This window comes from Urocitellus parryii, chromosome 10, assembly GCF_045843805.1.
Source record: "Urocitellus parryii isolate mUroPar1 chromosome 10, mUroPar1.hap1, whole genome shotgun sequence".
Classification (NCBI taxonomy): Eukaryota; Metazoa; Chordata; class Mammalia; order Rodentia; family Sciuridae; genus Urocitellus; species Urocitellus parryii.
This window is the reverse complement of record NC_135540.1, coordinates 86,474,366-86,501,607: the sequence shown is the minus strand read 5'-3', so window position 1 is coordinate 86,501,607 and position 27,242 is coordinate 86,474,366. Positions and strand designations below refer to the sequence as shown.

The following is a 27,242-nucleotide window of genomic DNA, read 5'->3' as shown; positions in this document are numbered from 1 at the left end:
TAGGGAAGAAATTTGGATTGGGCAGAGGGGAGTAAGGGGAGGAGAAGGAGTATGGTGGTGGGAAGAATGGTGGAATGAGATGGACATTATTACCCTATGTACATGTATGATTGCATGAATGGTGTGACTCTGCCTCATGTACAGCCAGAGAAATGAGAAGTTTTGCTCCATTTGTGTACAATGAGTTGAAATGCATTCTGCTGTCATGTATAACTAATTAGAATAAATTTTAAAAAGAAAAAGAAAAGACTGTTGTAGCAGAGTTTCCTGTGTGGGATGGGCAGTTGGAATATGGGTGCCTTAAGGTATAATTCAAATATAAGAGTCTACTATTAAAAGAAAATACAACTTTTACTTTCCAGGTTTTCACTGCTAAAATGAATTGGAAAATAGCCATTTGTTGTTAATAGGCTATAATACATCTGTCTCCCACTCTCCCACCCTCCCACTTCCAACACACACTGGTGATTGTCAGTTCCTTCAGGAAAGGCACCATCTCTGGTTCATCTTGATATCTCCCCTAACAATTTCTTTATGCATGGTAAGCATGTAAAACAGAGATTTTTTAGTTTAATTGAAATTGATCTTCATCTATGTACTGCCAGTGGCACCTTCCCTGCATGTGGTAGGTACTAGATGTGTTGAGTTTAAAGATGATATGAATTATTTGGAAACTGGATAGAAGGGTAGTGATTAGAACTATCTAGATCAGGAAAGGCAAATACGTAGCACTAGCTACCTCCTGCCACTCGTGTGTCCATGGTAGACATTACCAGTTGATTACAGCATACTCGAATCTTGATCCCAGCTATGGATTCTCAGTCTTTATGCTCTTCTTAGTCACCAGGAGTCCTCATGCAAAATGACATTTATTTTTTGTTGGTAGTGAAACTGCACATTAAGGTGATATTTGTATTATTTCATGAATCGGTACCTTGTGCCTGTCTAGTTTAGCCAAAAGCTCCAGGTCAGTCCTGTCTGATATTCCACCGTGAAGAATCAGGACTTTCTCATCAATCAGAGTGGCCAATGGAAGCCAACAGAACACATCTTGAAGAGTTCTTAATATTTTCTTTCCATGCACCTGAAAAAAAATGATATTAGCAAGATGTTAAGTTTCAAATAACTTACTCATCTGATTGAAGAGAAACTTTAGCTTATAAAGACAGGCACACCTTATATTTTTGCATCACTTCCTTGGTGAAGCCATATCTAGATACAGAAGGGAAAGTAGGTATTAAAATAAATTTAGTGACAACAGTTATGGCATGCTCACAGTTTTATAAAAAATGCACATTATATATAGAAAATTATATATATATATATATATGAAGTATTTAGAAAAGAGACTGAGAAATAATCACCAAAATGTTCAGTTATAACATTATATATGGATAAAGAAATTGTGAGATATTTTAATTTTCTTTCTTTTGATAATCCATATTTCCCACTTTTTCTATGGTGAATCCTTATAATTTACATGCCAAATAATATGGACATGGGTACAAATTAATAGTCTTATTAGAATTGTAGAATAACATAATTTAAAAAATTTTAAAATATTATATATTGTGTCTTCTACTTCCAGAAATTAGAAAACCACTTTTCAAAAGCATCTAAAATAAGAAACTCTGGCAAGATTTTTTTTTATAATTGCAACAAGCGAGTATCAAATACCCAAGCATGTTTTGGCTTGTACCGTAAGTTCATCAAATGGTCCTCGTGGTTTCCTCGGTTAAGATGGAACTCTTTGGGGTAAACCAACATGAAGGCAAAAAGAACCATCAGGATCTCTATTGAATCCTTGCCCCGATCCACGAAGTCACCATTGAACACGTATGCACGCTCTGGTGACGGGAGGCCATTCTTCCCAACACAAAGATGAGTTCAAGAGCCAGTGGGGGAAAGAGAATAGAAAATCAGGTTAAAGCCAATGGCCATCTGACCATCAGGTCTATAGCCAATTCTTTGTTTCCACATCTCCTCCAAATGTGAAACATCAGTAAAAAAATGGAAATATTTTCTACTGTGTTATATTTCCTTTCCAGCAAAGCTGAGCTTATGAGATGATCATCAGAATGGACACTTTATAGAAAGCCAGACTGTCCATGTGGTGTCAGTAAAGGGCACTGGAAATGTGATTTGAAGGCCAGCTTTAAGTTCTGGCAATTATAATAACAACAACAGCTGCTGCAGATTCCTCAGGATTAAACAAGATAATCCGTAGGAAAATGCTTTGAGAAATGAGTATATGTATAAAGCAATATCAATTTGATAAAACACCATTATATTTATATACTTTGTTACATGTTCTACATCTTATAGCTAAAATAGATATAAAATAGTTTACACCTATTGGTTGCTTTGATAATAATCAATTTTCTTTATCTGGAAAAAAATAAATTGCTGAATAATGCTTTCTTCTACTTATTAAGCTAACACAGTTCACAAAAAACATTTCCAGAATATAATGCGATGATGAGTTCTGTATTATATATTTTCTACCTAGAAGCAAATATTATTAAAAATAATATTTTAAGAATCCAAGCAATATTTAAGTATTTGTTTAGTAGACACTGTATTCCAAGTTCTAAATTAAGTCTCAGAGCAAGTAAGAAACTTATTTGGAACATTCATACCTTATAAAATATAAATATTAAGTCATCTAACTGGCCATGTAAATCTCCTAAAAAAAAAAAAAAAAGAATATCAGTGCTGATTGACTGTTACTATTGTTTCTAATTTTTACTATAAAAGGGAAAATATATGTTTCTAGAAAAATCTGACAAAGTTAAGAAATCAGGGGTTACTAATTTTTTCCATATGTGAGATAAATATTCATTTCCCCTTGTTGCAGAGACGGTTAATACTGAAAGCAGAAAGCACAAGTTTGTCATAAGTAGTATTTTATAATAAAGAGTAAATGGCCTACATTTTTTACTGAAGAAAAGATGAGACAGAATAATGCAGGGTCGCAACCCAGGTGAGAACTGGAGAGTTTTGCCACCATTAAAGTTGGAAGCTGCCACTCACTTATGGACCAGTGTTAGGAGGAGATTCTTTAAGAGAAGTTGTAAAATCTAGACTTTACTATGAAATCCTCTAATTTTCAAATGTTGGGAACACTGATTTTAAAAGCTTTAAAAACATTGTAGGGCAAACAGGACATATATACAGGCTGCATGTGGCCCTTGAAGTGCTAATTCACGGTCCCTGGCGTGGACACAGCCTCCCTGGGCTATGGTGTGGGCATCAGTCTATATGGACGCTTGATATCATGAGAAAATACAAGGAAACGGAAGCACTTCTCATTAACAGGACTTCTCTCTGGAAGAGGAATGAATATGGATGGAAGGAATAATTCCTTAGGCATTGGGGGGCTTGCTCATGTCCCAATGAATAAATTCTCTTCTCACAAGGAGGGTCTGGTGGTTTGCAGGGGTTTTGTTCTCAGTGGGGAATGAGAGTTTGCAGTCAATATGAATTGCTTTGGAAACTAAAGCAGAGGCTGAGCCCTGGGCTCCAACGTTCCCCCTCTCTGAACCATGGCTCCCTTAAGTAAATATGGGGAAATCTGTAAATGGTCAGTTTAAGGGCATGAAACTTGACCTGCCCACCTCCCTTGGGACAAACCCTGCTCCTGCCCTTCTCCAAGGGAGAGCTTTCTAGTTTGTGTCTAACAAGGGGAGCCCTTCAGGCAGGTTCTTACCACACACTGTGATCTCCTCGCTGTAACAGGTGGAGAGCCGGTTGATGTTGGGCAGCTGCGCCAGGTGTTTCCTGGCCTCATACAAAAGATTCAAGACGTATCTAGCATGGAGCTGCTACTAGGAGGAAGAGGAGGGAGGGAACAAAACAACACAGGTGGCCCTCAACTTTGCTATTTAACGACCCCAATCACTAAAGACACCAAAAGTGACCCCAGTGAACTGCTCCTAGGACTCTACACAGAGCCTTCCTCTCTCACCCATCTTCTGCCCTTGTTTCTGCTTCTCATCATCTCATTTTCCCCTCCTCAGATATTGAGCTCATTTGCTCTTTCTAGTTACTCCATAAAACCCTTCCTCTCCTTTAGCTGGGGAGCAGTTCATGATTATTTCCATAGACTATTAATAAGTACATGTATGTTAATGGCATCTAGTGACCCTGACACTGCCAAGAAACAGCTCAACTGCTCTTGCAGTGAGTTATCTTCGTGTGAAAGAGGGGAAAAACTGGCATCTGGCCTAGAGCCAGAATCTGACCACTTCTCACCTCTGCCTCTACCACAGAGTTTCAAGCCATTAACAATCTTTTGCCTGCATTATGAGAACTGCTGACATCAGCCCTTCCCTGTACACGCTCTCCTTACACAGTAGCCAAAAGTACCATTTTAAAAAGCAAGTCACACCAGGTGTGAGGGCACATGGCTGTCATCCCAATGACTCAGAAGGCCGAGGCAGGAGGATCTTAAATTCAAGGTCAGCCTTGAACAACTCAGCAACTTAGCAAGACCCTCTGCAATTTAGACCCTGTATCAAAATTAATAAAAAAGGCTGGGGTGTATTTCAGTGGTAAAGTGCCCCTGATTTCAATTCCTGATACCAAAATATATAAAATTTGAAAGGAAGCCACACACTGTGCTCAATGTCTCCTCATCTCGCTCTGAAGAATAAGAACTCCACTCCTCCCCAACTCATCTCCTCTTCCCCTGGCTCTCCCAAGAAGCACCTGAACAGCTCAGACTAGTTCCAGCCTCAGGCCTTTTCCACTTGTCCCCTCTGCCTAAAATACTCTTTCTCTAGATATTCACAGGGCACCACCTTATACCTTTGCTCAAAAATCACCTTCCCAGGCCACTCCATAAAATTGCTGACCCTCCCCCTCACAACTGACGTTTATCTTTCCCATCGATTTTGTTGCCTTCTAACATGTCACAGAATTGACTTTTTACTGTTATTTGTTATTTATTATCTGCCTCTTCCCTGAGGGCAGGGGTATGCATCTGTCTTGTTCACTGCTAAATCCCAGTGCCCAGAATAGTGTGGGCCCACAGCGGTGCTCCACAATCATCTGCAGGATGCTTACATGATCAGGAGGCGCTCTGAATCAGGAAAACCTGCTGAAGGACCAAGGGTCCTGGCTTAGCAAAGGGAACATGCCATCTGTCCAGGCAGCGCATGGTATGAACACCCTAGGGCCAGGGCCATTCTTTCTGTGCTGCGTTGGTCTCCCTTTGCACATGGCATGGAGTGGATGGGGACCCAGTCTCCCCAGGTGAGCTTACTTGTTTCAGTCTGAAAGCTTCCACCAGGGCAGTGGCGTGGTCAGGGAGGAGCGGAAAGGAGAGATGTGGTCCTGTGTAACTGTCCGGCACCTCGATGGATTCGTAGTCACTGTATTTCTCCATCTCGGCCTCCTGGGGGAATCTCTCCTCAGTGAACATGCGGTCCAGGAACTCCTCTAGTCAGACAGAAAAGGGGGCTGACTTATGATGGGACACGCAGTCCACGGCACCACAGAGCCTAGTCCACTCTGGACGGAGCTGGAGCGGGACCTGGCCAGACTGGCATCAGCTCCCATAAAGGAAAAGGAAAGGGAACAGAGGACACCTGGTATGGGTGGGAGGGAAGGTTTTGTTTTCATGTTAATAAAGACATTAACTGGTAATGGACTCTATTTTTATTTTAAAAGATCAACATTTGTCAAACTGAGAAAGTACAGACTTGTGAGGCTTGGGTGTATAAGCAGGAGGAAATGGCGCAGGCAGGGTGGGAGGAGTTGGTAGGCCTTCATGGTGCACTCTGAATGTGGCAGAGGCCCAGCCGGCTCCGTGCCTGAAGCTACCTCCAGCTGCCTGCCTCCATCTCTCTAGCCTGGATTTACTGAGGGCCTCATGTGGCAAGCCATATAGACTGCGCAACCCAACCTCCCACCCCTGCCCCCATTCAGTGACTCAAGAGCTGACTTCTACAGACCCTAGTTCCCTCATCTGCAGGTGGGACCATTCTGAGGCTTGTGCTCTGTGCTATTTCCCACTTCTCCCCTCCCAGTTGCTGGCTGAGTGACTCACCCTTGATTGGCTGCCTCCCCTTTCATGACCTTCCCCCTACATCCACCCCCTAGTGTTTTCTGCACTTTAACAAACTCCTTACAACCTAACTAGGCATGTTTCTAGGTGTGTTTGGGGGAGAACTAAGAATAAAATTCCAATCTGTTGTCAGCCCTTCACTCATTCACTGGCTATCACCAGATTCGTGGTCTCAATCCCTGTGCATCCTCCACCCCACTCTGATATCTACGACCTTCAGACAGGAGGACATGCCCCACGGCAGTTCATACTCACTCTCATGGTGGCTGTCTGGGGTGAAGTGATCCATAAGGTAACTGAAGAAATCATGGAGCTGCAGAAGAACCCAATGAGCCTTAGTAAATGGCTGGAAATGGAGACTATCATGCTAAGTGAAATAAGCTGGTCCCCCCAAACAAAGGCCAAATGTTCTCTCAATAAGGGGTGGAGGGAGGGAAGAATAGAAATTCATTGGATTAGACAAAAAGGAATGCAGGGAAGGGTGGAGGGTGGGACTAGGAAAGACAGTAGAGTGAATGGGACATAACTTTGCCATGGTCATCCATGAACACACGACCAGTGACACTCCACACCATATACAATCTCAAGAATGGGATCCTAATTAGAATAAGTTTTACTCCCTGTATGTGTAATATGTCAAAAACACTCCACTGTCACTTATATTGAAATAGAACAAATAAAAAATTAAACTTAAAAAATGAGAGAAGAGAGAACCTGGGCGTGTCCAGACTGGTTGCACCTTTTGAGCACCTGGGGTTTGATGCCCAAGGCCTAGAAAGCAGAGCTAGAGGCAACCCCAGCTCTTCCCTCCGCACCTTGACCTGGTCTTGCTGCCCAGCATACTCTATGGACTGGAAGATGCTCCAGGTGCACTGCCGTCTCATCTCCAGGCGGGCCACGTAGCGCCGGTACCATCTCTGGATTAGGATCGCTGCCTTGAAGGCTGTGACACAGATGGAGATACAAGCCTGTGAGCTGGGACTCCCCAGGCGGGGGATGGGGAACAGGGCAAGGGCAGCACCCAGACCCTCTCCCACTACACATGTGGGGACAAAATGGAGGGGACAGCACTGCCCACTGATGCCTGTAGGAAGGTATTTGCTTTGTTTCTGGTCATAGACATTTTCTTTCAACCCATCCCAAACTCACCTTCATTCATACCATTTATTGATGAAAATATTTATAGGTTACACTAACCCCTTCCCCTATCCCAACTCACCCCTGTCTGAAGGGATGCATTCTCAACCCTCAGTGGATGCCTGAAACAGTGGATAGTACTGAAACCTATATATTTCATTTTTTCCTTAGTGAGTCAAAAACTTCCACCTTTTACTTGAAGGAAACACTTTACAGCTTCTCTTGATATATCTGAATTGCCAGCATTACTACTCTAATGCTTTGAAGCCATTATTAAGTTAAAAAAAAAGATTTACTTGAAAACAAGCACTACGGATACTGCAACGGTTAATCTGATAACTGAAATGACTACTAAGTGACTAATGGGCAGGTAGAGTATACAGCATGGATACACTGGACAAAGAGATGATTCAAGTCCTGGGTGGGATGGAGCTGGACACTATTACACTATTCAGAACAGCATGCAATTTAAAACTTATGGATTGTTTATTTCTGAAATTTTTCATTTAATATTTTCAGATTGTGATTGACTATGGATAAAAGAAATCGTAGAAAGTAAAATCATTGATAAGGTGGGGGAGGGACTACTGTACAGACAGAAAGATTGTACTCTGAGGATTCTGGAGAGATTTTTAAGAATTCAGTACCCTGGAAGACTGGGATAATGTGGAGAGTGAGAGAGGGGAAGGACATTTGATATTATCACAATAGATCGAATCTCAGGAGATCTGGGTCCTGTGCCTGGAACAGCCCTGCCAAGCTATGTGGCCACAGACAGCTCATTTTGTGCCTCCCTGTGTTCATCTGGAAAAGAGGTTGGACTAGATGAAGATGGGGAAAACAAACATTAAACCCCCAAATTAATATTTCATAGTGCCAGGGGTGAAGAGTATTTCCCAGTCCTGTTTGGTGATATCTCTGTGAGTCTTAGGCACACCCATCATAAAATATCCATGACTGCATCTTTGGGCTTCTCCTTTTTGCCAGGACCTGTGTCAGTTGACCTTGTAGGGCAAATTAGGATGTGTTAGCCTCATCTGACGTTTAGGACCTCTTATGGTTTGAATATGAGTTGTTCCCCCAAAGTTCCCATTAATACAGGGATATTGAGGCTGGGGCTGGGGCTCAAGTGGTAGAGCACTTGCCTAGCACGTGTGAGGCACTGGGTTCAATCCTCAGCACCACATATCAATAAATGAATAAAATAAAGGTCCATTAATATCTAATAAAATATTTTTTAAAAATACAGATATATTTAAAGGTTAAATGATTAGATTATGAAAGCTGTGACATCAGTTCATTCTAATTTGAATGGACTGACAGGATGAAAACTGTAGGTAGGTGGGACATAGCTGGAGGAGGTGGGTTACCAAGGACATGCCCTGCAAGGGTACATCTTCTGTGTAGTCCCTTTCCCCTGCATACACATCTCTCCATCTCTCTCTCTCTCTCTCTCTCTCTCTCTCTCTCTCTCTCTCTCTCTCTGTCTCTCTCTCTCTCTCTCTCTCTCCTGCCATGAATGGAGAAGCTTCCCCCTGCAACACCCTTCTCCCACGATGTGCTGCCTCATCTTGGGCCAGAGCAATAGTCTTGGCTGTCAGTGGACTGAGACCTCTGATACCATGAACCAAAATAAACTTTTCCCCCTCTAAATTGTTCTTGGTGGGCATTTGGGTCACCGTGGTCAAGTATTGTTGCCAGAGGAGGGGACAGCTGTCCAACGTAAGTAACTGGATTCTTCTTAAGCTCCTGTGGACATGCTGTTAGTGATGAATGGACTATTTGTAGACAAAGCTGGATTAAAAAGCAAACTCTGCAGTTTAACTGAGGTCAAATAATAGACAGATTGACTTAATCTATTTAGCTTGCATTAGAGAGTTGATCAATTTCTTGCTGATTTCCTTAAGAGGAAAAATGATGGTGAAGTGAGAAAAGAGAAACTGGAAAGAATTTAAGCAGAGTTAATTTTGATTTCCTGTGAAATTAAAAGTAAGTATTTTTCAAAGCTACTTGCTAAATAATAAATGATGAGGACGAAGCTTTACCAATCAAATTTGGTAAAACCATTTCCAGAATCATTGATGAAATGTGCAGAATAGGCACTATAGATTCTGTAGGAGCTGTTGGTAAATCCGGAGATTTCTGCACTTGCTCTAGACCTGCAGCATCAGAATTTCTAAAAGTATAACCCCAGAAAGAATCAACAAGCTCCACACATCATTCTTACTTGCACCAAGGTTAAAATCCACTGAGGAAGATCATGGACAGGGACGTTGTTTGCTAATACCTTGCCCCCAACATTCTAAAGCAGGTGCTGCCAATAACTAGACAGCCTCAGCTCTGCTTTGGCTACTTTTCCTCTTTCTCCCAGCTCTCTACCTGGGGTCTAGGTAACCTTTAATTGTGGGATAGTTTAGGATCCTTTACCCCATCATCTGTTTTCAATAGCACAATGCCAAGTATTCGGACACCTCTTACTTGGACTACATATAAAACTAATCCGAGGTACTGCTAGTGATGAATGGACTATTTGTGGATAAAGCTGGATTAAAAAGCAAACCCCGTGGGTTAACTGACGTCAACGTCATGAATAGTAGACAGAGTTTTTATGTGCCAGTTAGAAATGGAATGTTTAAACAGATTGTGGAATTCCCCATACCCACAATGCATTAAAAACAAAACAAAACAACAACAACAACAAAAACACTGCATATTTTGGGGATTCTGGATCAATGTGCTTGTCTACCATTCATGAGGCACTAGGCTTCTTCCCTGGCACCAGAAAAACAATACAAAAGTGAGAAATGCTTCATAAAGTGATTAGGAAAAAAATTAACAGAGAGCTGAAGTCAAAACAATTAAAGGGGGGCTGGGGTTGTGGCTCTGCTGTAGAGTACTTGCCTAGCACATGTGAGGCACTGGGTTCAATTCTCAGCACTGTATATAAATAAATAAATAAATAAACAAATAAATAAATAAATAAATAAATAAATAAACTAAAGTTTCATTGACAACTAAAAAAATAGTTTGAGAAAATAAAATGAAATAAAAACAATTAAAGGGAAATCTCCAGGTGCCAGAAATGAGGAAAGAATCTATAACCAAAAGCACCTGGAGGCACTGACATCAGTCATCTCCCAGGGGAATATGAACCAGAGAGTCCCAGTAGCTGGGGTTAATACGCTTATGGGGATGGGAAGAGTCCCAGGTCTCTGTGGACTGCGAGGCTCTATAACTGAAGTCTGCAAAAAGGCAAGAGCTGGGGAAGTTTCTGTTCCTGATGGAAACAGGTAAATCTTTGCCTCCCAAACTCACTCACAGCAGGGAATGAGCTGACATAAACCCAAAGTCCCCTGTGAGAGAGGAAGTCTCAGCCTGTGCCATGTGTGGGTTGCCTTCTTGTCACTAGGTGAGCAAACCTGAGCCGAAGATAACTCAAAAATGTGTCCACAAAAAAGACAAAGTGTTGGGAAAAAGTGTTTGCAGACAAATTGGGAAAAAAACGTTTGCAGTTTATATTACAGATAACTGATATCCCCACTATATTAGGAAATTCAAAAAAGAAAGAAGAAAAAAACCAATTAATTGGGGGGTGGGGTAAACAAGAGATGTAAAGAGACAGTCCTGTGGAAAAAGAAGCACAAGGTTTAAACCTATGCAGATATTCTACCTCACTCATAATAAGAGAGAGAAGTTAAAACTGCTGACAGACATATTTTCACCTATTAGATGGTTATAAATATAAAATTTGGCACTGTGATCTATTAGCTCTATTAGGCTGGGAGGTAACAGATATTTTCCAAAGGCTAAATTGTATGCCCCCCAAATTCATTTGTTGAAATTGAGGTGCCCCAGTACTGGAGAATGTGACACTATTTGGAGAGAGGGTCTTAAAGAGGTGATTAAGTTAGAATAAAGTATATGATGGGCCCTGATCAAATGTGATTGGTGCCCTTATAAGAAGAGGAAATATGGACATACAGAGATACCAGGGAGTTTTGTGTACAAAGGAAAGCTGTGTAAGAACACAGCAAAAAGGCCTTCATCAACATGTCAAGGGGAGGGGGTCCAGGGGAAATCAAGACCTTGACCTTGGACTTCCAGCCTCCAGAACTGTGAACAAATACATTTCTGTTGCTTAAGATACCCAGTCTGTGAGACTGTTCTAGCAGCTCTAGTAAACCAACACAACATCACTGGTGGGAATGCAACTGGAGAAGAATTTAGCAATATCTGACAAAATTACACAGGGATTTACTCTTTGACCCCACAATCCCATTATATTGAAAGAAATCTATGACAGAAATAAACTGACAAAAATATGAAAAGCTGTATGCACGAGTTGTAATAGAAAAGCACTATAAACTTTTCAGTTATCTGGGGACCTGATTTGAGTAAACAAAACTACTATCATATAACGGAGTATAGAGAGATACAAAAAGGAATAAGGGATATCACTCTTCTGTGATGGCACAATCTACAGAATATGTTATTAAGTGAAATAAGGAAAAGGATATGGTGTATTGGATATTACCATTTATCTAAGAAAAGGAAAACTGTGAAAACACACACACACACACACACACACACACGCACACACACACCATGCTTATTTTTTTTAGGAAAAATAAAACAAAAAAATTCTTTAAATTTTACAGTTGTAGATGGACAGAATGCCTTTATTTATTTGTTTATTTATTTATTTTTTTAATGTGATGCTGAGGATCAAACCCAATGCCTAACACATGCTAGGCAGGTGCTCTGCCACTGAGCTATAGCCCCAGCCCCCTTCAAAAATTTATATAATTACTTATAGGTGGAAGGAACCAAGTGTAAAGGACAGAGACAAAAATTATACTTCTCTGAGTGGACCTTTTGTAGATTTGACTTTGAAACTGTGGAAGACTAAAGATGACAGCAAATTTTTTGATACTTCTCTCACCAAGGGGCAGAGTCTATGTCTACTCCTTGCAAATCGAGGTGGGCTTTCTGATCACTGTGACTGGGAGGATGCAGCGGAAATGAGACTGTGCTGGTTTCCAGGCTCAGATCTTAAGAATTTAACCGCTTCTGCTTCCTGCTTCTTGGAGTTTGCTTTTGAATGCTCACCTAGGGGAAGCCAGCTGCCATGGTCTCAGGCTAGTCTCAGCTTGACTAGTCTGAGACCAACCACTAATGGTGTGAGAAGCCCGAGACCCAGGGTGAGGCCTGTAAGATGAGGTATGGCATAGGGAGAGAGGCTGGGCACAGTGAGAAGCCAGATCTTTGTGAAGAGCCAACTTAGAAGAAGAGTCTCCAGTCCTAGGTGCACCAGGCATCACATAAACCACCCACCTAGGCCCTTGGCAATGTCCGAACGCACAAAGTTATGAGCAGAATAAAATAATTATCACAAGCCTCTAATATTTCAATGGTTTGTTATACAGCATTATGTAACTGGAAGAGGGATGGTATAAAAGCTTCATAAAATTATAAAACAAATTTAAATCAAAATGAAAAAAGAGAACAGTCTCTAAAAACCAAAAGCAAAAAGTAAAGTGATCCTAACTCCTTTCTGTGTGGGTGGCCTCACCCACACAGAAAGGAGTTATTTCAAATAACTTGAAAATTCAGAAACTTGTACATCCCTAGAGGATATATTTGAACCAAAAAAAATTACAAAGAAATCTTAGAGTTCCCAGCAACCATATTTTCATATTTTTATTGTTGTTCTGAAACTATATAAATTGTAGGATAAATAGCATTATGTTAATGTCTTTATAGAAATGTTTAACAAAGAGAAAGTGTATATAAATATCATTATCAAGGCTGTTAAGTAAAAATATTGCCATCCTAAATTGGTCATGTTTGTTTCTCTTCAAATTATACGTGCTTTGTGAGTCTGTTCACTGAAACACCTAGAAAGGACACCCAGCCTGGGAGCAATGAACACCACAGAGCCCTGGAGAAACAGCTGCTCCTGATCCTAGGCAAAGACCACTCAGAATGAGCTCAGCACATTGCCACACTAGGAAGTAGGGCAGCCGCGGGCTTCCAGAGATGCCCTGACAAACCAGGTGCTGATGCTGGTGCTCCCCCCAACACAAACCCCTCCTTCAGCTCTGTGTCCATCCTCTTTCCCTCACTGTGTTCCTTTGGTAGGGCCAGTTCATACAGAAGCTGGCTCTCCCCACTCTAGGGACAGTAAATGCTATTCTTTCTCCACTATCCCCTTATTCACATTTGACAGGTCAGACTTTTCAGAGGTAAGTTAGTCAAAGACTCTTAATTTTTTCTCAGAGTACTAATTCTTCCCGTGTCTTCACCATGGGAGACCCATAGACCTCCATCTAGACTTATTTGGGTGGTCACAGTTAAAGGAATCAGCTGACTGTGCAGAAGGGATAGGGAAAGTGAGACCCTCTCAGGGTTCCAGGGTGCCCACCACCCAGCACATCCATCACAGCCTTCTTTTCCAAAGACAGTTAAAATAATAACAGATTTAACTGGCATGTTATGGTTTAAAAAGTTCTTCCACATACACTGTTTCATGGAAAACAATATTGAAAGGTATGAGGAGGGGCAGTTTATATCTGCATCTTTAAAACGGAGATTAATCAAACAGAGTTGTTGAGCAGATAAATAAAATAATGTATGTAAAGCAGGTAGTGAGCGCTCCATAAGGAAAATCACTGTCTTTATTTATTTATCTGCATTTCATGGATGTCACAGAGCACATTATGGTTTGAATATGAAGTATCCCCCCAAAGCTCCTGTGTTGATGCAGAAATGTTCAGAGGTGAAATGATGAGATCATGAGAGCTGTAAATGAATCAAGTCTCTCCTACTTTGAATGGACTAAAAGAGTGGTCACTATAGGCAGGTAGGGTGTGGCTGGAAGAAGTAGTTTACTGGGGCATGCCTTTTATATTTTGCCCCTGGTACCCTGATCTCTCTCTGCTCCCTGTCTGCCATGAGGTGAGCTGCTTTCTTCCACCACGTCCTTCTGCCCTGATGCTCGGCCCCACCTCAGACCCAGAGGTATGGAGTCAGCGGACCATGGACTGAACCCCTGAAACTATGAGTCACAAATAAACTTTTCTTCTGCTAAGTTGTTCTTGTCAGGCATCTGGGTCACAGCAGTGAAAAGCTGACTTAACACAGTGTCCTTGACCAGTAGCACACCGCCAGGGAAGAGCAGGGCAGGAGCCCAGGTTTCTGACTCAAACACCTTCCCTCTTTCCCCTTCACCCTGGTCACTGTGACTTACGCATCTTCCCCTCCAGGCTTGGCTGGTCAGTCCTCACTTTAGGAGGATATCCATGACTTGTTCTAACCACTTACTTACCCAAAAGGTAAAAGCCACTTTTAATTTTATCTTATGATATTTTTTGTTTGTTTACTTCAACTTTCAGTACAGCCCTCAAAGGATATAAAAGCTCTCCTCCCACCTCTGTGGATCCACTTCATCTTGGCAGGATCACAATGGTCCATGAATACCTCCTCGTCCCATCATTCAGACATCCATGAACAGCTAACCTTGGTTTATTTTCAAACCATCCCAAAATTTTGGTACTAAAAGTAACTAATACTTACTTGGATACTTACCGTGAGCCACATTCTGTTGTAAGTACTGAATCTTAACTCATTCATTTAATACTCATAACAAACGAGTGGGGATGTAGTCTTGTTATTTTCTCTGGTTTAAAAAATAAGGATACTAAGACCAAAAGAAATTAAGAGGATCTCATTTACAGGTGGTAAGTAGTACAGCCAAGATTTGAACCCACACCCTCTGGCTCTTCACTCAGTGTTACGTAGTAGTGATGCTTTGTGTTTGATACAAAAACCTTCCCACCTGAACTTGTCAAAGTGTTAGCAGCTACACACTCTTCTCTATTTTCTTTTTTCTATCACTCTTCATTCCATGCTGTGGTTGACTTTTACCCTCAGCTTGGATTTGGGTTCTATCAATGTTCCAGTTAGGTGTGTTTACCTGGCGTTTAATTAGTATCTCATCTGTGCTGAGGGTGACCGTGCTCTTGAAACATTCTTCTTTTGGTTTCTAAGATATCACGTGCTCCTGGCTTGCCTCCTCCACCTCTGGCTCCCTCTCCTCAGCCTCCTTTGCAGGTTCTTCCTCATCCACATGCTGCTGAAGTGCTGGAGTCCCTCATGACTGTCCTGGGCCCCAGGCTGTGCTCTGTCCTTGCTCTGCCTCCAGGTTCTCTCCTGTCAGGGCTTCAACAACCATCTACCCTACCGTTCTTCCATCCACTTCACCCCTCCAACTCATCGTCACAGAAGCCGGGAGGATGTTTTAAATAGGTAAATCTTACTATAGAACTCTCTAGTTTGAATTCTTCTTTGGTTCTTCACTCTTTTAGGGCAAAGTTTAAAATCCTACAAGACCCCAAGACCTGGGTCCTGCCTACCTCAGCAGCCTCATCTCATGTCACCCTCCTTCTCTGTCACTTCAGACCCTTCAGATCCTTGACCACACCTTGGTTCTTCCGGCCACGTGTCCCTTGCCCATGCTGTACGTACTCTCTGCCTGGAATGCTTTTCATTCTCTTTTTTTTTCCCACCTTTATTTTTTTTTTTCACTTGTATGGGTTTAGTTTTGAGATAAACTCCAAGGGAGGACATTAACTCTCTGGGAAAATTTTAATTCTGTCAAATAAAGTTGTCTTGAGCATTCTGGTGGTCATATTTCAAGGGGAAACTGATTTCTAAGAGTTGCCTTGAGAAGAAATGTAATGGTTTTCTGCTTCCACCTTGAGAAGCCCCTCCACATGCAACATGGGTTTTGGGGTACCTGGAACAGGGGAAGCACATACCTTTCTCTGCATTCTGAAAAGCAAAATGATGATGGATAGAGGTGCTGCTCCCCATAGTTTAAGTACAGTGTTCCCACCAGACGCAGAGAGCAGATCCACGGGGCAGTGAGCTGTTTGATGATGAGAAGGGGAATCTGTAATAGGGAAATTCAGGTAGAGTGTTAGGAAGGACCAAACTGTCCCCGAGAGAGACCAATTGCCCTCATGTGAGAGCATCCCTCCCACCTCTCCAGCCCCAGTGCACAAAGCGTTCCTCCCCTTCCATTTGTTACCCCATCTCTATCTTGTTTTCTACTGGCTTTTCCTTTACAGTCTAGAAACAAACTGGATTCTGCTGCATTTTCAGAGCAAATCTTCATAATCATAATTACCCTTTGACCTCCTCATATGGTTTGGGTATGAAGTCCTCCTAAGGCTCTTCGTATGTTAAAGGCTTGGTCCCCAATGCACCGATGTTCAGAGGTGAGGCTTTGGGGAAGTGACTGGACCATGAAAGCTCTGACCATATCAATGATTTTTTTTTTTTTTTTGGTACTGGGGATTGAACTCAGGGGCACTTGACACTGAACCACACCCCCAGTCCTATTTTGTATTTTATTTAAAGACAGGGTCTCACTGAGTTACTTAGCACCTCACTTTTTCTGAGACTGGCTCTGAACTCATGATCCTCCTGCCTCAGCCTCCTGAGCCACTGGGATTACAGGCATGCGCCATCACGCCCGACTCCTCATCAATGAATGGATTAACTGATATCATATTTATTTTAAGTTACCAACAATCAAAAATATGTCCTTGGCTCAAATTTAGAAGCAACTAGAAGTCACAAAATTTCAGCATAAAACAACAGGAAAATACTTATTATTGCTGCATCAACGTTTATTATTGAATCTTCTTTTGCCTCCCGGTACCTTGTTTCTTATGAATTTGGAAATCTAAACATGGAAGCAGAATACGATGATTTTAAGAGTCATTTACCCTATAAAAAAGGTGACTGGAGATAGAAATATGGCACTCCTGCACAGTGAAGAAGTGATGAAGTCTTCCATAGGCCACACATCCAGTTGTAACCGGGTCACCAAAGACAAAAGGATATACTTCTATAAACCACTGGGAAGCAGGCAGAGGGCACTCAGCTGTCACTAGAACAGCAAAGATGCATGAGATCCCTGCTTGGGTCTCTGTTTCTCCTTTGTGTATAGATAATAGTTTTTCTACCAGAGTTGTCATTGGGGGGAAGGGAAGTTATATATGAGGACTACTTTGCAAATGTTTGTCATTGTCATGAAAAGTGTAGACTAGGAACATTCTTAAATGACACTCTCAAAAATTTCCTAAAATATTTCTCCCTACAAAATAAAAACACCCTAAATAGTTTCAGTACAGGGTCAACTAAAAACGTCATGGTATGCTAAAAACAATGTGATAGTTTTCAGCAACAACAAAGAACAAGGCAGGTTCATATGGCAACCCTCTGAGAATATCCTCAAGATATACTGTAATGTGAAGAAAAGCAAACTGCAACTGGACATGGTGGTGCATGCCTGTAATCCCCATGACTTGGGAGGCTGAGGCAGAAGGATGACAATTTAAGGCCAGCCTGGGCAATTTAGCAAGACTCTGTCTCATATAGGGGAAAAATATATATATATATGGGTTGGGGAGGTAGCTCAGTGTTACAGCACCCCTGAGTTCAATTTTTAGTACTGAAAGCAAAACAAAGAAAATAAAATTGCACAACAGTTGTGTTTAATATTGTCTCATGCTTTCATCTATATATAAAAAAATAATCAATCAATAAGTGTATAAAGATCAAAGAGTGTACACCAAACTGTTAATAGTGATTATTTTGGGAGAATGAAGCTGGGTAAGAGAAGTTCTCTCTCTCTTTTTTTGTTTGTGGTACCCAGGTTTGAACCCAGAGGCACTTAACCACTGAGCTAGATCCCCATCCCTTTTTGTTTATTTTGAGACAGGGTCTCACTACGTTGCTTAGGGTCTCCCTAAATTACTGAGGCTGGCCTTGAACTTTCAATTCTCCTGCCTCAAGTCTCCAGAGCCACTGGGATTACAGGCATGGGCCACTATATCTGACAAAAATCTCATTGAACTTACTTAGTTCTCTTTATAACTTTAATCATTAACAATTAGTAAATGACCACATCATGTACAACCACAAGAATGGGAAGTTATACTCCATGTATGTACAATGTCTTAAAATACATTCTACTGTCATGTAAAAAGAACAAATAAAAAATTAATAAATGAGGGCAGGGGTATAACTCAGTGGTGGAGTGCTTGCCTAGCACACACAAAACCCTCAGGTTCAATATCCAGCACTCTAGAACACAAACAATAATTACTGATATTTTCCCATATGAGAAAAAAATAGAAAAAAATGACTAAATAGATCCTGCATATAGTGTTAAGAAAGTGACGTTATATACAGACTAGTACAGAATGTTCTAGAAGTCACTAGAAAAAAATTAATAGAAAGGAAAAGTGAAATAATTCTCAAGAGAAAAACTCAAAGAGTAAAAACTTCATAAAATTAGGTATGCTGTAGCCTCACCCCGTTGAATTAGTACTTTTTGGTGAGTCATGAGTCTGGCTCATGACTCATATGGTTAATAGTCTTTTTAGGTGATTGACACATCTCTACCACTGTTTGTCCCTCTAGAATTTGACTTAGCATAGCCATACCTGGAATTATCAGTTTTTAAAAATGTAGTTAGTATTTATCTGCCCAGTAAATGAGTCTAATAAATGGAAGAAAGATTGGTTACCCAGGACTTGAAGACCCTGGAACACACATACCAAAGACCCTCTCTAGCTGAGTTGATGAAATAACAGAGGGGTTTTCAAGCTGGTCCCCAAACCAAACCTGTATTTATCTCCTGTGGAAAACATGCATTCGTTGCCCTGACAGTCCCCACGACCCATTTCTGTATTGCAGGCTAATAGGTTCTTACCTTCTTGGGTGTTTCTTACTATGATGCACAAGAAAACAGAAACCTTCAACATACAGTTGCGATGGCCATTCTGTCTTCAGAGTTGGCCAAGGGATCCGGCCAATCTGATCTCTCCAGACCTACAGGTCCAATAAATAAAATGCTGCCTTAGTCTGGCACACCATCTCTCCGAAAGGCAAGGATGATATCCACAGCCCTGGCCACACATCCACCGTGACAGGGAGACACTTACAGGGCTCCCCTCCTTGAAGCACTGGACACACCAGACCTCAGTCAGATCAGGCCCTGGAAAGGAGAGATTGTAGTCAGGTGCCCTCTGCACACCCAGGCCCACGCCTGCACGTAGTCCCCCTTCCACTCTCTCTCTCACTCCAGCTCCTCCCCAGTCCTAAATCTTCTTACTCTGCTGGATTAGGAGGACACGTTTCCCAAGCCACGTGTGAGAAGCCTGATCTCCTTAACCCAGAAATAGAAGAGTGCTGAGGAGACAGAGGGGCCCGGGGGCTCCAGAGTTCAGGGGTCCTCATCAGGAGCCACACAGGAGGTGCAAGGCATTTTCCATTGTGGCTGGCTTGTTTCTAAACCTGATTGAAATATCATGCCCTTCTTGTGGCCACTTTCCCCTTAGGATATAACCGAAACTGTTGTTAATCCACAGTCTCAATTTACTGGCAATTGATCTAAGATGCTTGAGTGTGGGCTGGTAAATACTAAATATTTCACTGGAACTTGAAAATAATGTTTATTTATCAGTATCTAGAAAGTTAAGCTTGTTAATTATATTTTTCAAGTCTTTATTCTTATTTACTCTTTCTGATTTGCCCATCTTCAAAAAAGGTGTTTTGAAGATTTCTATGGTGATATTTAGCAATTTCTCCTTGTATTTGAGTCTTTACATATGTATTTTGAAGTTCTATAATTATATATTACTTTGGATCATATAAAATCGCCATTGGCAATTACCTAATTATAATACATAAAGGCTTATAACCGTATTACTCCTTTGGTAGAGGGCAACTTTTCAAAATTAAACATTGTTCTACCTTTGGGCTGGGGTTGTAGCTCGGTCTTGAAGCACTTGCCTCGCAAGTGTGAGGCACTGGGTTCGATCCTAAGCACCACATAAAAATAAGCAAAATAAATTGTGTTCATCTACAACTAAAAAATAGTTTTATTAAAGAGAGAGAGAGAGAGAGAGAGAGAGAGAGAGATAATTTTTTTAATATTTATTTTTTAGTTTTCGGCAGACACAACATCTTTGTTTGTATAAGGTGCTGAGGATCGAACCTGGGCTGCACGCATGCCAGGCGAGCGCGCTACCTCTTGAGCCACATCTCCAGCCCCCCTAAAATATTTAAAAAATATTGCTCTCCTCTTTAAGGCCTTTTGCCTTGAATTCTCTTTTGTCTGATATTAATATTTTTACACTGGGTTACCTTTTGTTAGTGGTTGACTGCTTTCATTCTTTTTCCAAATTGACTGTAAGACTGATAATAGCCTGTATTATTGCGAGTAAGAGTAAAAAGAGTCTTGTATAGATATTATCGGTCAAAATGTAAATCATTTTACATTTTTGGAATCTATTAAATTAAGTTTTTTTAAAATGTATTTTAGTTGTCAGTGAGTCGTTTATTTTATTTATTTATTTATATGTGGTGCTGAGGATCGAACCCAGGGCCTCACACATGCCAAGCAAGTGCGCTACCACTGAGCTACTACTCTAACCCTAGATTAAGTTTTAATTATAGTTTAATAAATTATGCATCTACTAAATTACAAATTTGAAATATATAAACCCTTTGATCCAGAAATTCAGCTTAAATTTTATATCCAACAAAAAATAAAGGATTTCATTACTATTTTATTTGTGATTATGAAAAATTAAAAAATAACCTAAAAATTGCTTTTTGTATGGTATTCACTACATTTTCTGGTTTCTTTTTAAATTTATTTATTCTAATTTGTTATAGAATGTATTTCAATTCATAGTACACATATAGAGCATAATTTTTCATGTCTCTAGTTGTTCACAAAGTAGAGTCAAAACATGTCTTCATGCATGTACTTAGGATAATGATGTCAATCTTATTCCACTATCTTTCTTTTCCCCATGCCCCCTCTCTTTCCCTCCTTCCCCTTTGCCCTATCTAAAGTTCCTCCATTCTTCCCATGCTCCCCCCCACCACCCCATCCCTATTGTGGATCACCATCCACAATGAGAGAATGCCACAGTCTGGCTGGGCACAAATCTCGAGCCGTTCTGGCAAAAATACCATGCGTCATTCCAATTCGGCTATGGCTCTCAGCAAGAGAACATTCGGCCTTTGGTTTTGGGGGATTGGATTATTCACTTAGCATAATATTCTCCAACTCCATCCATTTACCTGCAAATGCCATGATTTTATTCTCTCTTAATGCTAATATTCCATTATGTATATGTACCACAGTTTCTTTATCCATTCATCTACTGAAGGGCATCTAGATTGGTTCCACAATTTAGCTATTGGGAATTGTGCTGCTATAAATATTGATGTGGTTGCATCACTATAATATGCTGTTTTTCAGTCCTTTGGGTATAAATTGAGGAGTGGGATAGCTGGGTCAAATGGTGGATCCATTTTCCAAGAAATCTCCATAGGGCTTTCCAGAGTGGTTGTACCAATTTGCAGTCCCACCAGCAATGTGTGAATGTGCCTTTTTCCTCACATCCTCGTCAACACTTATTGTTGTTTGTATTCTTAACAGCTGCCATTCTGACTGGAGTGAGATGAAATCTTGGAGTAGTTTTGATTTGTATTTCTTTAATTGCTAGAGATGTCGAACATTTTTTTCATATATTTGTTGATTGATTGTATATCTTCTTCTGAGAAGTATCTGTTTAGTTCCTTGACCATTTATTGATTGAGTTATTTGTTTTTATATATATTTATATATCCTAGGGATTAGTGATCCATCTGATGTGCATGTGGTAAAATTTGCCCCATTCTGTAGGCTCCCCATTTACCTCACTGATTGTTACTTGTGCTGAGAAGAAACTTTCCCGTTTGAATCCATTCCATTTATTGATTCTTGATTTTATTTCTTGTACTATAGGAGTCTTATTAAGGAAGTTGGGGCCTAATCTGACATGATGAAGATTTGGGCCTACTTTTTCTTCTATTAGGCACAGGGTCTCTGGTCTAAATCCTAGGTCCTTGATCCACTTCGAGTTGAGTTTGTGCATGGTGAGAGATAGGGGTTTAATTTCATTTCATTGCATATAGATTTCCAGTTTTCCCAGCACGATTTGTTGAAGAGGCTATCTTTTCTCCAACATGTTTTTGGCACCTTTGTCTAGTGTTGGGCCCGTGATGTCACAAATGTGAGGGGCTCTCAGGGTTCAGCACACTGAGTCTAGATATTTGTGGTTTGGAACACCAACCATGACCAGCCCCATTACCATGGTAATCTGCAGGTGTACAGCATGTTTCCTTCCTTCTGCTTTTTTTGCCACTGACGTATTAGCCCACTGGTTGCCATTTGTAAGGGTGTTGCTAGTTCATTGGATTATTACAACCCTCAGCAAATTTGCCCAATAACAGGCTATTCATAAAAGGTTTGCCTAGCAATAATAAAGTGGATCAAGTTCTCTGAAACTGGTCTCTGTAGGTCTCTTTTCAACTCTGTCACCACACCCTCCTCAGCCATTAGGTGAGCTTCAGCTGGACCGAGTGATCCCACAGTCTAGTATGAGAAAACTGTACTTATGTGGGTTTGTCTCTGTGTTCTCTATTCTGTACCATTGGTCAACAAGTCTATTTTGGTGCCAATACCATGCCATGTTTGTTATTATTGCTCTGTAGTATAGTTTAAGATCTGATATAGTAATGCCACCCACTTAACTCTTCTTGCTAAGGATTGCTTTGGCTATTCTGGGTCTCTTATTTTTCCAGATGAATTTCATGATTGCTTTTTCTATTTCTTTGAGGAATGTCTTTGGGATTTTGATTGGGATTGCATTAAATCTATATATTGCTTTTGGTAGTATGGTTATTTTGACAATATTAATTCTGTGTATCCAAGAACAAAGGAGATCTTTCCATCTTCTAAGGTCTTCTTTAATTTCTTTCTTTAGCGTTCTATAGTTTTCACTGTAGAGGTCTTTCATCTCTTTCATTAAGGTGATTCCTAAGTATTTTATTTATTTGTTTATTTTGAGGCTATTGTAAATGGGGTGGTTTTCCTAGTTTCTCTTTCAGAGGATTTGCCACTGATGTACAGAAATGCCTTTGATTTATGGGTGTTGATTTTATATCCTACTACTTTGCTGAATTCGTTTATTAGTTCTAGAAGTTTTCTGGTGGACTTTTTGGGGTCTTCCTAGGTATAGAATCTATATTGATGCCTTGACATCTTTGGGCCTTGCTGTCCAGAGGGAGGTACCCCTCCCATGGTTAGCTAATTCCAAAAGAAAACTATCCCAAACCAGGTATCAAACAACTAGGAGTAGTCCCTACACTCAGGAATCTGCTGAAATTATTCCAACTATCGGGCTGGGGTTGTGGCTCAGTGGTAGAGCACTTGCCTAGCATGTGTGAGGCACTGTGCTTACCTTGTCTTAACCATTCCTTTCCTATAGAGAGCGTCTTGTCCTTTGTTCCTGTCTCTTTCTCTGCCTGTGACCCACCTCAGTGTTCTCCACTGTGGCCATGCATGGCCCCTCCTCTTGGTAACTGTTTTAATTTCAATGGCAACTTTCTCATATCTGTTGGCCTCACCATACCTAAATAAATATAGTATCTAAAATTTAAAAGATATATGCATTGTGAAAATAAAATGAAAATCACAGTAGAAGCAACACTAAAAGAGCTTTTCAACATGGAGCCAGGAAGCCCTCAAGGGAATATGACTTATCATTTCTCGAGCTTCTGCCTAGGAATGTGAATATTTAGTCACCTTGACCCCTTGACTGCAGGCATCTGGAATGACCAGGACAATTACATCATGCGTAGAGATTCAAGATGTATGTCAAAGGACTATTGGACTCTTGTTTTATGAACATTTTTACTACATAATGCATTCTTTTTGTTAGATTTGATTGGTTACATAATCCCTACCCCATAGCTCCTGTTCTTTCTCTACTTCAACAGAAGTTTCCTACGAGAGAATTTTTACCACTTTGCAATAAATCAGCGCTGCTTGCCTATATAAGCTCCTACTTCCCCTGTCACCTTTGGAACATTCATTCAGTGCTATCTGAAATTCTCTTGAATTTTAATTCATAAAACCCCAAATAAAATCCTCTTACTTTTATGCTCTCAGAGCATCAAATGATTGACATATTAAAAACTGTCTTGATGAATACAGTCTGGAGGGAATATTAGCTACAAGATGGGAAGAGAGGCAGAAGATTACAATATGTACTGTTTGGTTTATTTTTATTTTACTTGTATACTTTTTAAAAAGGCTATTTTTAAAAACATCAACTCTCCATCAACTCTTCCATGCAACTACTGTAGGCCAAATTATTTAAATTTCTCTTCTTATTTTTGCTCTTCTTTTATATTTGATTTATTATGGTAAGAATACAACAGGAGATCTACCTCTTAGGGTTTTGGGTTATTGTTGTTGTTGAGACGGAATCTCGCTATGTTGCCCAGGCTGCACTCAGACTCCTGAGCTCAAGGGATCCTCCTGCCTCAACCTCCCAGCAGCTGGGAAATAGGCACATGCCATCATACCTGGCTTATATTCTTAGATTTTTAAGTGTACCATACAATATCATTAACTATAGGCATGATGTGATACAGCAGATCTCTAGAAATCCCTCACCTTGCAAAACTGATTTATACTGGTTGAATAGCAACTGCCCATTTTTCATACCGCTCAACCCCTAAAACCTCGGTTCTACTCTCTGCTTCTGACACCATTTGAGATACTCCACGTAAGTGAAATCATACAGTATTTGTGCATCTGTCTTTTGTCATTTAGCCTAATGTCTACAAGTTTCATTCATGTTATCACATATTGTAACAAATGTCACCCAAAATATGCCTCTTTGACAAGAATTATTTTGAGCAAAAGGCAATTAGAAAGCAGCAAACATAGGAAAAGTTCTTTGCCCTCTCCCTATTTGCCTGTCCTCCTGCTATAGGGAGGTCATAAATTTACAACAGTGTCTCTCTTCCCTTCTTTATCTGTAAGGATAAGCTTACTCACAGGAGAAAACTCTAGGGCAGCAGAGAAATCACTAACAAAACTTGACTAACTAGCCGTTATCTACCTACCACAGGTTCCATACAGTTACACCTTCCGACAGTTTGCCACCCTAGAGACTCAGGGTCCTTTTCTTTTGTCACTTCTATAAATTTCTTTTGCTAAGAAGCTTCTTTGCTAAGAAGCTATATTAACTCATGTTCTAACCAAACCTTTGAGTTACTCATCTCTGGGTGCTCCTGCATGTTATTAGTATGAAACACGTTAATAAAATTGTTTTTTGGTTTGTTAAACTTTGTTAGTCTAATTTGCAGGACTCCAATCCAAGAACCTAAAATGGGTAAAAATGTTGAAATTTTTTTTCTCCTCTATAGTATCATTTCCTCTTTTTAAAAGGAAGAATATTCCATTGTATGTACACATCCTATTTCTTTTATCCATTCATCCATGGATGGACATTTAGATTGTATTTACATCTTTCAAGACATTTTAATTCTTCATTTGTTTTACTATACAGATGGCCCTAACTCAACATTGGTTCAACTTACATTTTTTGACTTTATCATGGGACAAAAGCAATACACATTCAGGAAAAAATAAAAGACTTCAAATTTTGAATTTTGATGTGATTCTCACCTGCTTCCCATCTCCAGTAAGCTGTTTCCCAGTCACAGAATCATGAGGAAGAAACAATGTATTGTGTATTGTGTTGTTTCCTGTGATGGCTGATAGGTGGCTGTATTAAATGCAATTTTTACTTAGAATATTTTCAACTTATGATTGTTTTTTCCTTTGGATGTAACCCCATTCTAAGTTGAGGAGCACCTCACATATTGTAACAAAAGCACCTCACATATTGTAGCCCATTCTAAGTTGAGGAGCAAGCTGGACAAAGAATAGTAAATTGTGAAAGCATGACAAGGCACAGGGGCTCGGAATAGGGTAATTAACTGGGTGGGGAAGTTAATAGGAAGGTAAAGGTTAGTTTAATAAGGTTTGTTTGTACAGAATTATCTTGCTTCTACTTCCTGTCCTTCATAAGATTGTTGCCTTCCTCCTGAAAGATTTTCTCTCCTGCTTTCAAGGAGGAAAAGGGGAGGGTCAGAACAACCTTCTATCTGCTGGTTTTTCAAGTGCCTTTAGCTTGAAATAACCCTTATCCTAAAATGGCATAATTTGAGTGATGTGTTCTGAACTCTTTCAACATACTTGGAGTTCAGAAGAAGAGAGAATGTAGGAGAGCAAGTCTTAGATAACTGACAATTAACCAAAAACGAATAATAAAAGGCATAATTTGAAATTTGTATGCCACAACAAATTCCTAACAGGCTAAATAAAATCCAGTCTATATCCAGACACATGATAGTCAAATCACACAATACAAAGGACAGAGATCTAAAAAGCAACCAGAGATTGCTCTCCTGCTGAGAATCCTCAATAGCATGGCCTTGCCTGGTTAAAATTAGGGTTTTCTCCAAATTTCCATCCAAAGATCACAATATATTTTCAAGAAAACAGGAATGGAATGAAATAAATTAGTGGAAATTTCTAGTTTCAATGACAGTGTGATATATGTGCCATGAGTAAACTATCTCTGATATTTTATTTAAAGAAAGCCTTGTATGATGGAAATTGAATAACACTATCCAAGAAGAACCGTGACTATTCCAGGCCACTGGATAGGTGTGCCATGCAGAGGGGTAGAGGTCCTCTGTGACCAGGTAACACTGCCTTCTAGACATTTATCTTCCTTCATTCGGCTAAAACACTAAACAAGAATATTCAGTCAAAATTCCTTTGTTCATGATTTTAATCTTCTGTGACTTCATCCTCAAAGAAGTTTCTTTCATGTATGTGGTGGTGGGGGGGATGGGGGAATAAAATTCTACAAAACAGCTGTTCACTCCCTTAAATCCTGAAACTTGTAAACAACGTCACAACTAGGAGAGCTGCTTCTCAGGACAGCTGTTTAGATCCCTTTGATCCCAGGGGTAAGAAAGCACAGAGGACACAACATTTGGTATCTTGAAAAACAGTTTTATTCTCCTTGCC

At 40.4% G+C, this 27,242-nt stretch overlaps 1 protein-coding gene across 1 annotated transcript in view; it reads right to left on the bottom strand.

The window, feature by feature from the left end:
* Ppef2 (protein phosphatase with EF-hand domain 2) overlaps positions 1–16,081 on the bottom strand; it is a 33,901-nt gene extending 17,820 nt beyond the window's left edge. Inside the window, exons 1-9 of the mRNA XM_077803134.1 lie at positions 16,027–16,081; positions 6,886–7,013; positions 6,326–6,383; positions 5,267–5,442; positions 3,710–3,824; positions 2,640–2,686; positions 1,700–1,866; positions 1,176–1,212; positions 935–1,084 (exon numbers count right to left, since the gene is read on the bottom strand). Of these exons, the coding sequence (XP_077659260.1) occupies positions 935–1,084; positions 1,176–1,212; positions 1,700–1,866; positions 2,640–2,686; positions 3,710–3,824; positions 5,267–5,442; positions 6,326–6,383; positions 6,886–7,013; positions 16,027–16,081 (933 nt within the window). The remainder of the gene's footprint in view (positions 1–934; positions 1,085–1,175; positions 1,213–1,699; positions 1,867–2,639; positions 2,687–3,709; positions 3,825–5,266; positions 5,443–6,325; positions 6,384–6,885; positions 7,014–16,026) is intronic.
* Between the last annotated feature and the right edge of the window lie 11,161 nt (positions 16,082–27,242).